Source organism: Perca fluviatilis, chromosome 24 (genome assembly GCF_010015445.1).
Source record: "Perca fluviatilis chromosome 24, GENO_Pfluv_1.0, whole genome shotgun sequence".
Lineage (NCBI taxonomy): Eukaryota > Metazoa > Chordata > Actinopteri > Perciformes > Percidae > Perca > Perca fluviatilis.
Window position 1 is genome coordinate 5791577 of NC_053135.1, and position 13458 is coordinate 5805034.

General features: G+C 42.3%; 2 protein-coding genes across 8 annotated transcripts in view; one reads left to right on the forward strand and one right to left on the reverse strand.

Moving 5' to 3' along the window:
• The window catches only part of nbeal1 (neurobeachin-like 1), a 44877-nt gene extending 36923 nt beyond the window's left edge, over window positions 1–7954 (forward strand). For 2 of the 4 annotated variants that reach the window (XM_039793462.1, XM_039793464.1), the window contains 8 exons: window positions 13–122; window positions 289–461; window positions 1589–1683; window positions 2115–2231; window positions 3200–3361; window positions 3632–3780; window positions 3895–4030; window positions 5317–7954. In XM_039793462.1, the coding sequence (XP_039649396.1) occupies window positions 13–122; window positions 289–461; window positions 1589–1683; window positions 2115–2231; window positions 3200–3361; window positions 3632–3780; window positions 3895–4030; window positions 5317–5421 (1047 nt within the window). In that variant the 3' untranslated portion in view covers window positions 5422–7954. Of the gene's footprint in view, window positions 1–12; window positions 123–288; window positions 462–1588; window positions 1684–2114; window positions 2232–3199; window positions 3362–3631; window positions 3781–3894 lie in introns of all 4 variants that reach the window. The other 2 variants (XM_039793461.1, XM_039793463.1) reach the window with 1 other exon arrangement.
• Window positions 7955–8095: 141 nt separating this feature from the next.
• LOC120554542 lies at window positions 8096–13399 on the reverse strand. 4 transcript variants are annotated; one of them, XM_039793496.1, is made up of 8 exons: window positions 12658–13399; window positions 12486–12523; window positions 11441–11659; window positions 11290–11334; window positions 9767–10815; window positions 9449–9586; window positions 8788–8899; window positions 8096–8320 (listed from the first exon to the last, which is right to left on the reverse strand). In XM_039793496.1, exons 2-8 carry the CDS (start codon window positions 12520–12522, stop codon window positions 8247–8249), a joined length of 1674 nt encoding a protein of 557 aa, XP_039649430.1. In that variant the 5' UTR covers window position 12523; window positions 12658–13399; the 3' UTR covers window positions 8096–8246. The 4 variants fall into 4 exon arrangements, with proteins under 4 accessions (XP_039649430.1, XP_039649433.1, XP_039649432.1 ...); XM_039793499.1 differs by lacking the exon at window positions 12658–13399 and having other exon boundaries at window positions 9767–10608; window positions 10735–10815; window positions 12486–12632; XM_039793498.1 differs by lacking the exon at window positions 12658–13399 and having other exon boundaries at window positions 9767–10650; window positions 10735–10815; window positions 12486–12632.
• Window positions 13400–13458: the final 59 nt, after the last annotated feature.

Consider the following 13458-nt stretch of genomic DNA (forward strand, 5'->3'; position numbering starts at 1 on the left):
CACTGTCTCCAGGTAACGGTTAGTCAGAACTGCCTGGTTGGGACCCATGGGTGGCTGCCTTACAACAAGAACATCTCCAACTACTTCACCTTTATTAAGGACCCCACAGTGTCCAACGCCAAGTGAGAATACACACACATGCAAATGCATTACATTTGCAGCAGCATAGCTCTGTGGAAACAATGCAATGCTGCCTTTACCACCATGTTGACAAATCTTTCTAAGCTCTCCAACCCTCCTTCCTTCCTCTCTGCATTGTCTCGGTCTTCTCTCACCCTCTTCACCTAGAACCCAGCGTTTCCTCTCCGGACCTTTCGCCCCTGGCATGGAGGTAACAGCCGGGCTGTTTGTGGTCTCACACGATGGCAAGTTGCTCTTCAGCGGTGGCCACTGGGACAACAGCCTCCGGGTCACCTCCCTTGTTAAGGGCAAGACTGTGGGACAGCACATCCGACACATGGGTATACACACACCTTACACATAATTCTGTGAAGAGAAGTCTGCTTCTTGACTTGCATCACAAAACAAAACAAACAGGCAAAGTATGATGATGGAACTGCAACTTGTAGATATCCATTCAAAAATAATTAGCCCTTCCTGTTACTCATGTTAGCCTCAGGTCAAGACGCAGCTATATGACCACTGGATGTTTGAGTTTGTAGCAACATGGTGTGTGAAAAGTGATTTTAAAAAAGGAGTTTGATTGGCGGCCTCTAGCTCACCCAGTAAGAGCATTCGCCCCATGTAGGTTGAGTCCTGCAGCGGCGCGGGTTCGAATCTGACCTGCTGCCCTTTGCTGCGTGTCATTCCCCATCTCTCTCCCCCTTTCGTGTCCATCCACTGACCGTCACTATAATAAAGGGAAATGCCCCCAAAAAAATCTTACAATGTATATGTCCTGTGTCACAACTTGGCTCATAGGCTGCAAAGATGAGAGCGTAAAATAGTCATTTGCTTACAAAAACCATACTAAAGTCAGTAATCCGTTATGTCTCTTCAGAGATGTCATTTAATTTTAGCAACCTCCCCACTCCAACCTGTCACCCAGTCTCACCTCAGCAACCGTTGATCCTAGGAGCAAATAAAGAGGAAAACCGGAAGAGCAGAAGGATATGCCAAAGAAAGCAACTTGGGAACACAAAATCAGCAAAAAACATACATAGCTCTGTGACACAAAGACATCTCTCTGAACAAATCAGCGTCTTGTTAAACCATACAACTGCAAACATGCCTACTTAACACAACTCGTCAAATGTCTCCCAAACAAAACAGATACTAGAGCAAAAACTGAGACCAAAGTAGAGTTGTGACACTCATTAAAAAAATAAATAAATAATGTATCCACTGATTCACAGACACACAGACAAACCGTGTAAGTCTATGGGAAAATGTTTATTTGGGCCCAATGGCATCTTTCGACAGACGCAGAAGTTGTAATTCCACTGTTTGGCCGCTATGTCAAATTGACTTCAAAGCCCGGAGCACTTCCTGGGGGCACTGATCCTGCAAGAAAAACAGGCACACCTAGAGGAGCGGAGTGGGCTGTCACACCTGCAGTAATCTGTGGTTTTGTTCACTATCCCTCCAGACATTGTGACCTGCTTGTCAACCGACCACTGTGGCATCCACCTGATCTCCGGCTCCAGAGACACAACCTGCATGGTGTGGCAGGTTCTGCAGCAGGTTAGGACAGCCAGGACTCGCTCATACACCATGACAGTTACTGATCTGCAAATAGAGTATTAGAGTACTAGATTTACCTTCATAAAACATGCAGACACAAACCATGTTGTTTATCTCTCAGTAATTGGGGAGCCTTTAATAATTACATCCTTCTTTGCTAATGTTCTCAAAGTTAAAGCGGACAGTATTCATTTCTGGGTTTTTACTTTCAGGCATTATTCAAGTTGTTAAGTTGATAATAACTTTAAGAATATTTTTAATATTCCTAATTCATTGATCAGCTTTATAATTTATGGAAAATTTAGATGAAAACTTATTTTGGGACATGACTTCTCTGTGACTTTCTCCTCTCTTTATGTCTTTATGATGACCAGATACATTCTCTCTCTCTCCGTTTCAGTCGGTTTTGTTTGTTTGCTTTGTTTGTGCAGGGTGGAGCTCCCGTGGGTCTTTGTCCCAAACCAGTACAGGTGTTGTATGGCCACACGGACGAGGTGGTCAGTGTTAGTATCAGCACAGAGCTGGACATGGCTGTGTCTGGATCACGTGTAAGAGCACACACTGGACTGCTTCTTTTGAGAGTTCACCACTGTTTTTGCATCTTTTGCTGTTTCATCTCATCCTGGGAATTGATGTAAATTAGTCTATAAATTATAACATGAGAGCGAAAGAATGATGGTGCCAGCTGGAGATTGAATCATGTGTGCTCTTGAAAAACTACTTAATCACATGCTGAGTTAATGAGCTGGAAAGTGGGGTTTACACTGAAAGTCAGCGGTATGTGTAATTCTGGGTCTTTAAAGGTAAAGAGATTTGTAAGGTTTGGTGTTCAGTGGCTTTGATTGCTTTGAATCTGAAATGACAGTGATCTTTCATTTTAAGCACTGGCAACAATACAACACCAATTGCCATTTATGTGGTTTTGTTGAGAATTTTCAGCCAACTTTTACAGCTGACTGAAACTTTCTTTTTATAAAAAGTATGCCTTACATTTAAGTCTGCCGTTGTTTGATTAAAAGGTTGGAGTCTAAATAGCCAGTCCCACAATGAGCTTTCCTTAGGATGTGCCATTTCTGTGTCTGTAGCTATTGAGGAGGAGAGAGGGGGGGGCAAGGTGGAGGGTGGGGGTGTGGCCTTGACCAACTGCCACTTTGCTCGTTTGAAAGCCATGATGTCTCTCTTCTCTCATGGGTTGGCCAAATTCTCTGGGCAGGCAAAGCAAAGAAAGGGGAGGTAACCTTGCTCCTTATGACCTCATAAGGAGAAGATTCCAGATCGGCCCATCTGAGCTTTCATTTTCTCAAAGGCAGAGCAGGATACCCAGGGCTCGGTTTACACCTATCGCCATTTCTAGCCACTGGGGGACCATAGGCAGGCTGGGGGAACACATATTAATGTTAAAAAACCTCATAAAGTGAAATTTTCATGCCATGGGACCTTTAAGGTATTAGTTTAATTTAATGATTTTAATTACCATTAGGAAAATATATTTTAATGAAACACTGTATGCTTCCAGGATGGGACAGTGATCATCCACACGGTGCGTCGGGGTCAGTACATGCGTTGCTTGCGCCCGCCGTGCGACAGCTCCCTGCCGCTCTCTATTCTCCACCTGGCCGTGTCCTGGGAGGGTCACCTTCTGGTCCACACCTGCATCGAGGGCAAAGCAACACTAAAGGTGCATGCACAGTTTTGTCACACACGGACACTGCTTGAAAAAGGACCAATCTAGGAAAACAAGTAGGCTGAATCTCACTTTTGCCTTTCACAGTTGTGTGAAAGGCATGACAAACATTTGTTTAGTGAGCTATTGCAGAGATTTTCTGAAAGTATCCAGTTCAAATTCTACTAAATGCTGGCTGGACTAGAGCTGCAGCTTTACAGACATGGATTTGTGTAGATTAAGTTGAAAATCATTATTCATAGGTGTTTTATTTTCTCTACCCAGGATAAAAATGCCCTCCACCTTTACTCTGTAAATGGAAAGCACCTCTGCAGTGAGCCGTTGAAGGAGCAGGTGACTGATATGTGTGTTTCAGGGGAGTATGTAGTCATTGGCAGCGAGCAGGGATACCTGTCCATCCGTGACCTCTACAGGTAAACTTGTTGTACATCGATTTACAATTTATTAGATTGAGAAACTGCCTTTTTTTTTATAAAACGCAGACTGAGCATGTGGACATTATTGAAATAATTGTTTCTCCTGTGCAGTCTGTCTCTGTGTACAGAGCCCATGGCCATGAGGGTGCCTGTGCGTTGCGTCTCGGTCACTAAGGAGCAGAGCCACGTCCTGGTGGGCCTGCAGGATGGCAAGCTGATCATCGTGGGCGTGGGCAAGCCGGCGGAGGTAAAGAACTCGCTGAGGAACTACATCGCTCAGAGCCTGGAGGGATCGCCACTCATGGCCTCCCCCCTGCTGGCCCCACTTCGAGCTCGTTCACCAACCCGCTTGCTACACCAGCGCGACCAGCTGGTGTTCAGCCCCACTTCCAGCTCTCATAAAGTCCAGCGGCTCTAGTCCCCCCTCCCCCCCCCACCACATTGCTGTAGATCTAGTGTGGCTCAACGGATATACATTGCTGGGATAAAGCTACACATCCGCCACGTCTCTCACACGCAGAATGTCCTCCTCCCCTGTCTCTATCTCCACAATCAGAGCTTAGTGTCACCCAGTCTGATAGGTTTAAAGAAATACAAACAATAGAGAGTGTTATTTCCCTATCTTAGAATAGATAGGTGGTGTAGCCAGACCGTACTCCCATCGCTGACACACCACTGTGGAGATTGTGGAGACTACTGTAGATCTGACACACACACACACACACACACACACACACACACACACACACAGACAGATAAGCCTGCTGCACATATCACCTGTGTTGCAATGCTTGGCCTCAGTGTCCTCAAAGACATTTTAATCCACAGTCACCTCTCCTTCTCAGGGATGGTTGTCGCCCCCAGTCACCATTTACATCTGAGCCACACCGATTTAACACATTCCTTTCAGCACACAGCTGAGCAGACACAGTGGCCACTAGAAACACAACTGTGACATGAAAACAACTTTTTGTGCTTACCTCATTCTGTTTTTTCAGAATATTTGGCATCCGTGCAATGTTTGACTTGATTTGGCCATTGCCCTGGGATCAACTCCAAACCCTGCTGTTTACCTGAAGTGTCATTATGTTACGTGTTTGAGTGTAGTCTACGACTATAATAATTATGCTGTGAAACAAACTTTAGACTAACGCTTCTTCAAACTCAAGCCATATTAATAGTGTAGCTACAATCTAATAATGCAATCCAGTACTCTTGCGCCAAGATAGACTCTAATGTTCTGATAATGTAAATAGTATGATAGTGTAGATGTTGGAGGTTGATACAGGTAGTCCCTCTCTCAATCGTTTGATTATCACACTTTTCTGCTTTTCATCTTTTCTCACCAAAGTGAATCAGGCTTTGATTTTTTTTCTTTGATGCTTCACAAGTCAATCAAGTTCCAATTAACTAATCAATCACTCATGAATCATATCCCTCCTCCCTTTCTTCCCCGTTTCCTTTGACTTCACACTTTTCTTTCCCCACTCTCCTTCATCCCACTTCCTCCTCCTCTTCCTCCACTCTTCTCAGATGCGTTCGGGCCAGATCACACGGAAGCTGTGGGGCTCCAGCAAGAGACTGACCCAGATCTCCTCGGGGGAGACGGTGTACAACACCCAGCACGACGACAACTGAACCCATCCCAGTCCCCCGAGCCCTGAACCCTCCCCTCCATGCATATCCCACATTCCTGTCACCCATACCTTTTTTTCACCAACCAGTTTGCTTCATTCTGTCTGAGGAACTCCCTTCAGTTCCTCCAGTACCTTTTCACAGTTTAATAGGTAGTGTTCTGGGTTGCTAGAGCATTGAGCATTGCCACCTGTCTGTTATGTTTCTCTGTGTGAATATTTCTGCTTTGGATTGAACGTATGGCGCTGGCGCTGTGGTTCAAATCCAGAAGTAGTGCCAGCCTCCGCACCACCACCAATCCAAACACCATGGCTCTTAATCCCTCAGCTAGTCATCCTCATTTTTACATGATACTACACGGTCAGCCTAATGGTTTTCCAGCGGGAGCATCTTCACAGAGGCACTTTGTTTCTCCGACCTGCTCAGCTTAAATTTGACAGGGATCGATCAGTTAACCGCTCTCCTGTATGTGTGTGTCTGTGTGTGTGTGTGTGTGTGTGTGCGCATGTGCAGCATATTGCCATGCTCTATGTCAAAATATGGTTTCAAGTGTCCTTTTTGTCCTCCCTTAGTTTGCCTTTGATGCAGACAGGCGGGCCTTTGCTCTGTAGGCTGAGACTTTTCATGATTGCCTCAAAGCTGCCACACAGCAGCCTTATGCAGTAAGACGGCTCCATCACTCACAAGACCAAAACTTCTGCCTTTCCTATGCGTTTTATATTTATATATGTGTGTGTGTGTGAGTGTGTGATTTTTATTTGTTTTTTTTATTGTTGATTTCTTTTTGTTTTTTTTTGTTCAGATTTAGGCATGTGCCCAGCAACTTGGCATCTGTTTGTATGCATGGCTTTTTTGGTCCATTTTGAGATTAGGTAGCAGACACCATGATGAAGACGTCATGATTATTCACGTTTGGATATAGCTGACTTGTTTTGTTCTAGAAACATTTGTAGCGTTTGTCTTTAATGTTGGCATATAATTTAAGATATAGTTTTGTAAAAGGAAATATTCTCACTACAGGCAAAACACTACATTCTCCAACAAAAGAGGCTTCCATGTGAGGATGTATCACAGCAGTACAGAAAGAGACGACGATAAAGTCACATCACACTTCATTGAATGTTTTTAAGTTACTTGAAATCATGTTTATAAGTAAAAGTAGCAGTTTTTAAAATCACACTTTGTCTCTTGACTGCAGACACCTGTATGGCATATTTTAAACTGTTCTTACTGTTCAGACACCTGCAAAAGAAGGAGAAAGGAGAAATCCTCAAGGGCTTTATGAGATGTCAGTGTTAACAGCAATACAGCTCTTTCGTCTGGTAGCTGTCGAAGCTTTCTTCCTGTTTTCTGTCCTCGTCTTGGTTGCTCTTCCAGTCCTCTATCTCCAGTCTTCCTATAGCTTAACTGGGACAGTAAATGTACCCTAACTCCCTCCCTTTTCCTTTAGCTCTCATCATATCCTCAAACTATCATCCTTTATTATTTCACATCTCATTTTCCTTCCTGCTCATTGTGAAGTGACCTATTTCAGAGGAGTTTTTATTTTATGGGGCATCGAGAAGGTTTGCATGCCTTGTTGTGGTGGCTTGGAAGACGTGTTGTTCAATGTGTGAATGTGATTTCTTTACTTAATCAGAATCACAAACCACAGTATGAAGCGTGTGTGTGTGTGTGTGTGTGTGTGTGTGTGTGTGTGTGTGTGTGTGTGTGTGTGTGTGTGTGTGTGTGTGTGTGTGTGTGTGTGTGTGTGTGTGTGTGTGTGTGTGTGTGTGTGTGTGTGTGTGTGTGTGTGTGTCAATGATACATGTCTGTTTTTTTTATAGCCAAATTCTGTTGATACGGTGTCTCTGATTCTGTGAACCATGGCAGCCCTTGATTATTTTGGCTCATGGACAGAGGGTTGCTCTTGTGGTTCTCTTTACTTTTTTATTGTTCAAAGTGATTTTGTATTTAGATTTTATTTAAATGTCACAATAAGATGGAGTGCAAAGACCAATCTGTGTCCTTTTGTTTTTTTGTTTTTTTTAAAAGGTGCATAAAATGTTTTTTCGTTTTTCGTTCATCCACATTTGTCATTCAGACAAAAGACCACTGTTTGAGCTGTTCCACGACTGCAACAAACGGAGTGCCTTTATCCCAGTGTAGTGTTGACACAGGTTTCTCTCATTACCGAAGCTTATCATCCCCGAACTGATCGTAAATCAAATGAAAGCAGCATTCCAGATGTTAAACCTCCAGTTTCAATGGGAACCAAGAATATAATAAGACATCAAAGCAAAATCAAAAAGTACTATTTTGTCTTAGCAACATTCTCTGTGACTGTCACCAAATGGATGTGTGTATATCTGTGATTATTTATGAATACAGTATATAATGTACAGCATGATTTTTGATTTCAGCGTATTTGAAATGTACTTTTGCACTTTCCAGGTACTAAATTGTAACAAATTGTTCTAACTTGGCTCCCGAATCTGTATAAACTGCTTTGTATACACAAGTGGAAAATGATCATTAAAGTCTTGTCTAAATTTAATGGGTTATATGAATTGTGGTTTATCTGTCTGAGGTCTTTACAGTTAACGCTTTAAAGTAACTGCCATGTCTAAGGTCAAATGTCTTATTTTTTCCTCATGTCAATTTTGTGCACATATTTCAAAATAGAAACGCACAGATGTAAAATGCCAAGTTTTATTTAAGGAAATACAGACAGATGCAAACGGTAGCCCAGACTAATGGAAACAATATTGTCTGTAAGATTGTTTTCGTTTGATTCATAAGAGAATGAATCAAAAGCCACCCTCTTATGCTGTGTTTCTTTGTGGTTTTCATGCAGTGATCTGGTATGAGCAGATGGACGCTCTCTTCAGTTCACAGTCGGCTGCCGTCCACCAGCTCTCGTCTGCAAAAAGGGTAGAGACAAAATTGTAGAAGACATGTTGGCTCGCCTAACATAACACTCGGGTATTTTCTAAGGCCATTTCGTAATAATAAGATAAAGCCCAACATGTCTGATTACTGGTATTTACAGTATTTATCTAAAATGTACAATTGTGCGGAAGGGACAGTACAATAAGGTAATATATGTCTGAGCAGATAGTCAGGTTGTCCTTAGTGCCCCAGGGCAAAGATTCCTTCAAACAAGTTAATATTTTATCTTAACCTACTTTTTGTGACATAGCCAGACATTTGGCTTATCTGAACTGTAACCTTTAAAGGTATTATGCAGTTAAAGGTGGGATTTTCCAAAAGTTACATAGTCGAACTTTAATGGCCTGCCTGTCTGATACAGAAGTCTATCAGGAAATGCTGATTTCAGACCTAAATCAGTCCTTAGTCTGTGTTGTTTTGTTTGTGGTGTGTTCTTACCTATCTTAAACATCTCCACACAGACAGGTTTATCAGTGTGAATGTTGGGGTGACCTGGCATCCAGTCGCTGTAACTCCACTCTGACCCGTCTACCCATGATGCCTGCTGGTTCTGAGGTGTGCCACACCAACACACACAAAATATTTCATACGTATAAGCTTGGTTAAACCATTCTTATTCAAACTGAAAGCACATTAGTGGTGGAGGAAGTATTCAGATCATTTACTAAAGTAAAAGTAGTAAGGGTAACACAAGAATATGAAAAATAGGCTTAAAGTTTCAAAAGTAAAAAGAAAAATGCCTCATTACTGTTATATTATTTACTATTAGATTATCAATACTGTTGCATCAATGCATAAGTATGATTTTATTTAATTTTTTTGCTTTCTGGCCTTGTTTAGTGACAGCACAGAAACAGATGGAGCGTTTAAAAAAATAAAAGTTCAAAGGTCAATGTTTTACCAAGGTAAGAATAACACTATCTATCCTGTTGATAACATATCTGATGACACTCTCCTTGGCCTCCATTATGTGCCACAGTACAGGGCCAGACTGTTGGCGTCACAGTCAGTAAGCAAATTAATAAAAATGGTGATGTCAGAGAGTTTTCCAAAACTTATTCCGAATGTAGGTACTTGACTGTTGACGAGAGGAACTTGCCTTGACTATGCCTCCCAGCCAGGTTAACACAGGGTTGCTCTCGCCATCCTTGGTTGCCAGGGCAACCAGGCGGGAATGCAGATCACCAGTGGTTACAGATGCAAGCTCAGCATTCGGGGCGAGAGCTCTGCATAAAGCCTGGAGACAAAGGTCACAGAAAAGTCGAGATTTAATTTGTAGAGCTACAAACAGATTGGTCAACATGGGGAGGTCTTTCAAACAAAACAGTATTGGTGACATGGACTCACCACTGAAAGTTTAATTAGGCTGAATTACTGTCCCTGCCTAAAATTGTAATGTGAGATGTATGTGTCTAACCTGTGCATCTTGAAAGGCCAGCAACGTTGGGTTGAACTCATAGCATTTTCCATCGATGACCTCCCCCTTACAAGCCACTCTTTTTGTTTGAAGCCTGGAGGTAAAGCGTTCAGTTCCCTCTCTCAAGCGCAATGGAATTATAAGAATGGGTTCGGTTCCCTGTCTGAAACCATGTGGGATAGACATCACAGGTTCTGTTCCCTGTCTGAAACCATCTGGGATAGAGATCAAGGGTTCTGTTCCCTGTCTGAAACCATCTGGGATAGAGATCAAGGGTTCTGTTCCCTGTCTGAAACCATCTGGGATAGAGATCAAGGGTTCTGTTCCCTGTCTGAAACCATCTGGGATAGAGATCAAGGGTTCTGTTCCCTGTCTGAAACCATCTGGGATAGAGATTACGGGTTCGGTTCCCTGTCTGAAACCATCTGGGGTAGAGATCACGGGTTCGGTTCCCTGTCTGAAACCATCTGGAATAGAGATCACGGGTTCGGTTCCCTGTCTGAAACCATCTGGGATAGACATCACTGGTTCTGTTCCCTGTCTGAAACTATCTGGGGTAGACCTCATGGGTTTGGTTCCCTGTCTGAAACCATCTGGGATAGACCTCATGGGTTTGGTTCCCTGTCTGAAACCATGTGGGATAGACATCACAGGTTCTGTTCCCTGTCTAAAACCATCTGGGATAGACATCACGGGTTCGGTTCCCTGTCTGAAACCATCTGGGATAGACCTCATGGGTTCGGTTCCCTGTCTGAAACCATCTGGGATAGACCTCATGGGTTCGGTTCCCTGTCTGAAACCATCTGGGATAGACATCACGGGTTCGGTTCCCTGTCTGAAACCATCTGGGATAGACCTCACGGGTTCGGTTCCCTGTCTGAAACCATCTGGGATAGACCTCATGGGTTCGGTTCCCTGTCTGAAACCATCTGGGATAGACATCACGGGTTCGGTTCCCTGTCTGAAACCATCTGGGAGATGAGGAGCAGAGGGTTCCTCCACCCGGACCCAACCACCACCATTCTTCTGGGCTGGAACATCAACAGGGACTGGAAGACAGAATACCTTTAGATTATACAGGCTCGTTTAGGTATATAGTGTGATTCTATTGAGTACATAAAAGAAAACAAGACTAAAAGTCTACAACCATGCTAAAAAGCTCACAATGACAATGCTAGGATGTTGATGTTTAGCAGTTTTACTAGGTTCATTATCTTAGTTTAGTGTGTTAGCATGCTAACATTAGCTAATTAGCACTTCAAAGTACAGCTGAGGCTGATGGGAATGGCATTAGTTTTGCAGGCATTTGGTCATGTACCGAAGTATTGGACAAATGGTAAGATGATGGTACTAGATGGAAAGTCAGTTGACCAAAATCTTTAGGATTCATCATCTGGGGACCATGAATGTCTGCACAGTATGTCATGGCAAGGTGTCCAATAGTTATTGGGATATTTCAGTCTGGACCAAGTGGTAAGCAACCAACAGACCGACATTAACATCGCTGATTTCAATTTCCTCACCCTCGTCTGTCAGCCAGTGTCTTCTCTCCATCTCTCCAAATCCCTCTTCCAGAGAAAGACGGATGAAAGTTAGAAGTGGAAATGTAAAAAGGAAAAACAACAAAAACGGCTTAGGTAGTTATTTCTTGATTAGGTTTGAATATATACTTACCCACTCTCCTGTCCATCTCACTGATGTGTTCCTGCACGAGGCCTGTGTTGAGGTCAACAAGGAACCTCCTGGAGGGCTCTGTACCTTGTCGGAAGCCCCTAGGAACAGGTTCACGGATGTCGGAGTGTTCAGTGCCCTGGTGAAAGCCATCAGGGAGCTTATAGGTTGAAGATGTCTTCTGCGAACTTCTCGGGACTGCAAGTGGGGCAGCTTGGAGGCCTGTAAAGGGTGTTGTTTATTTTACAGTTGGCCTTCTCTTCGTAAGTTGAGAGGGTTTCTTAAATGGCAGTTACACCAAGGATCTGCAAATATGAATGCAAATCTTGCAGCTGTGGTTGCACATCCTGCTTATTTATTTAGTGTAAGAGATGCTCACATAAAGTACAGGCAGAAACCTAGTGGTGTTCGAATACACAACCTTAGACTTCCTTGCTGATAAAACAAATTCCCTTGGGTTGTCCCTTTTACATCAATTATTAACTATTGTGCCAGAATAATTCGTATATCTTTAACGGTGTAATAAATCAATAATAGTCAAAGTCTAGCAACAAACCACGAAGCCAAAATGAACTATGACATGGAAAGTATAAAATAATTAACTAGGATCATCAAAGGGAATGAATTGTGATATGTAAAGATAATTTAACATTTAAAATGTTTTGTCTCATGATCACAGTTGAGATATTTCCTTATCTAACCATAGCGTTATTTTGTATTAAGATTGTGAGATTTTTTTCAAGACCATAAGAAAAGCTATTTATTTACTTATTTTGCAAAATTACTATGTGATCTCCACATGACAAGCTGTCAAAACCATTGTTATATAATCTCAGAATAATGATAGAAAACATGTATGTAATAAAATTACTAATAAAAAGTCTAGTTATGTCAATATCAAAAAACATTTTTTTTTTTTTTCATGATAAAACAAACTCTTTGTATCCCATCATGTGCAAATGAAAGCATTCAGTAAGTCGTGTACTATAGTAATGTATCAAACAAGCATACAGTAACTACAATGAAAGAGGAGGGAGTGAGATCTTACCTGACAGTGTCAGGAACAGTATCACTAACTTGAACATCCTGTAAACACCAGAATAAACAGAGCAACTTTAAACTGCTGCACGATTCCTTCCACTGCCCTGTGCTCTATTAAGCGACTGTAACCCTAGAGACTGTTGCAGTGTAGACGGTATGTCAGTTTGTGTGTAGCTTACCTGAGACAACAGTGATGAACACAGCAGGAACAAAAGGCTACCCTTTATACCACTGTCTTGGTCATAAACCCCGAACTAATAACACTGAATGAGATTATTGATTAATCTGCATCTCCCATATCTTGATGATGGCTGATATTCGATGCACTTTGCCCTGAGTTCTTGCCTGATAAAGGTTTGAACCGTTGCTGCAGCAAATTCAGTTCAGTTTTCCTTGACATCGTATTATACTGGAATGTAAACATCCTGTTTTCCAGGTTTTGTAGATATGTTAAAGGTGAATGGCACTTGTTAATCGGGGGTAGCTCAATCAATATTTGTAAACTTGGCTCGAGAGTGGAAATAACAGATGTGAGATGGTTGTACATAAACTCAGGGCCCCTGATTCCAATTTTTATCAGGCAAAGTGGGCAGGCAATGGGCATTTACTCTAAGCGGCATCAAGCTAACCATAATTAACCAACATTTAGCAGGAACTTGTCGGTTCAGCTTTCAAAATAAACGTAAACCAAACAACTTCTGATTATGAATGATGAATAAAGTTATTATGAATAAACGTGTGTGCCCCGAACAAAAAAACATTGGATAGTAACTATCTCTAGTTCTCTTATTAAGCAGCTACTCAATGTATCACCTGGACGGTGTAAACCCTGAAAAGTTGCAACACGTTTTTTGCTAAAGCTTTTATTTGTAAAGTCATGGCAGGAAGTTGTTAAATTATGCCTACTGTGTACAGTTTTCTTGCTAGGAAGTACGTGGGGTCTCATGTTGCTCATGACTACATAAACCTGGGCAGTTTGA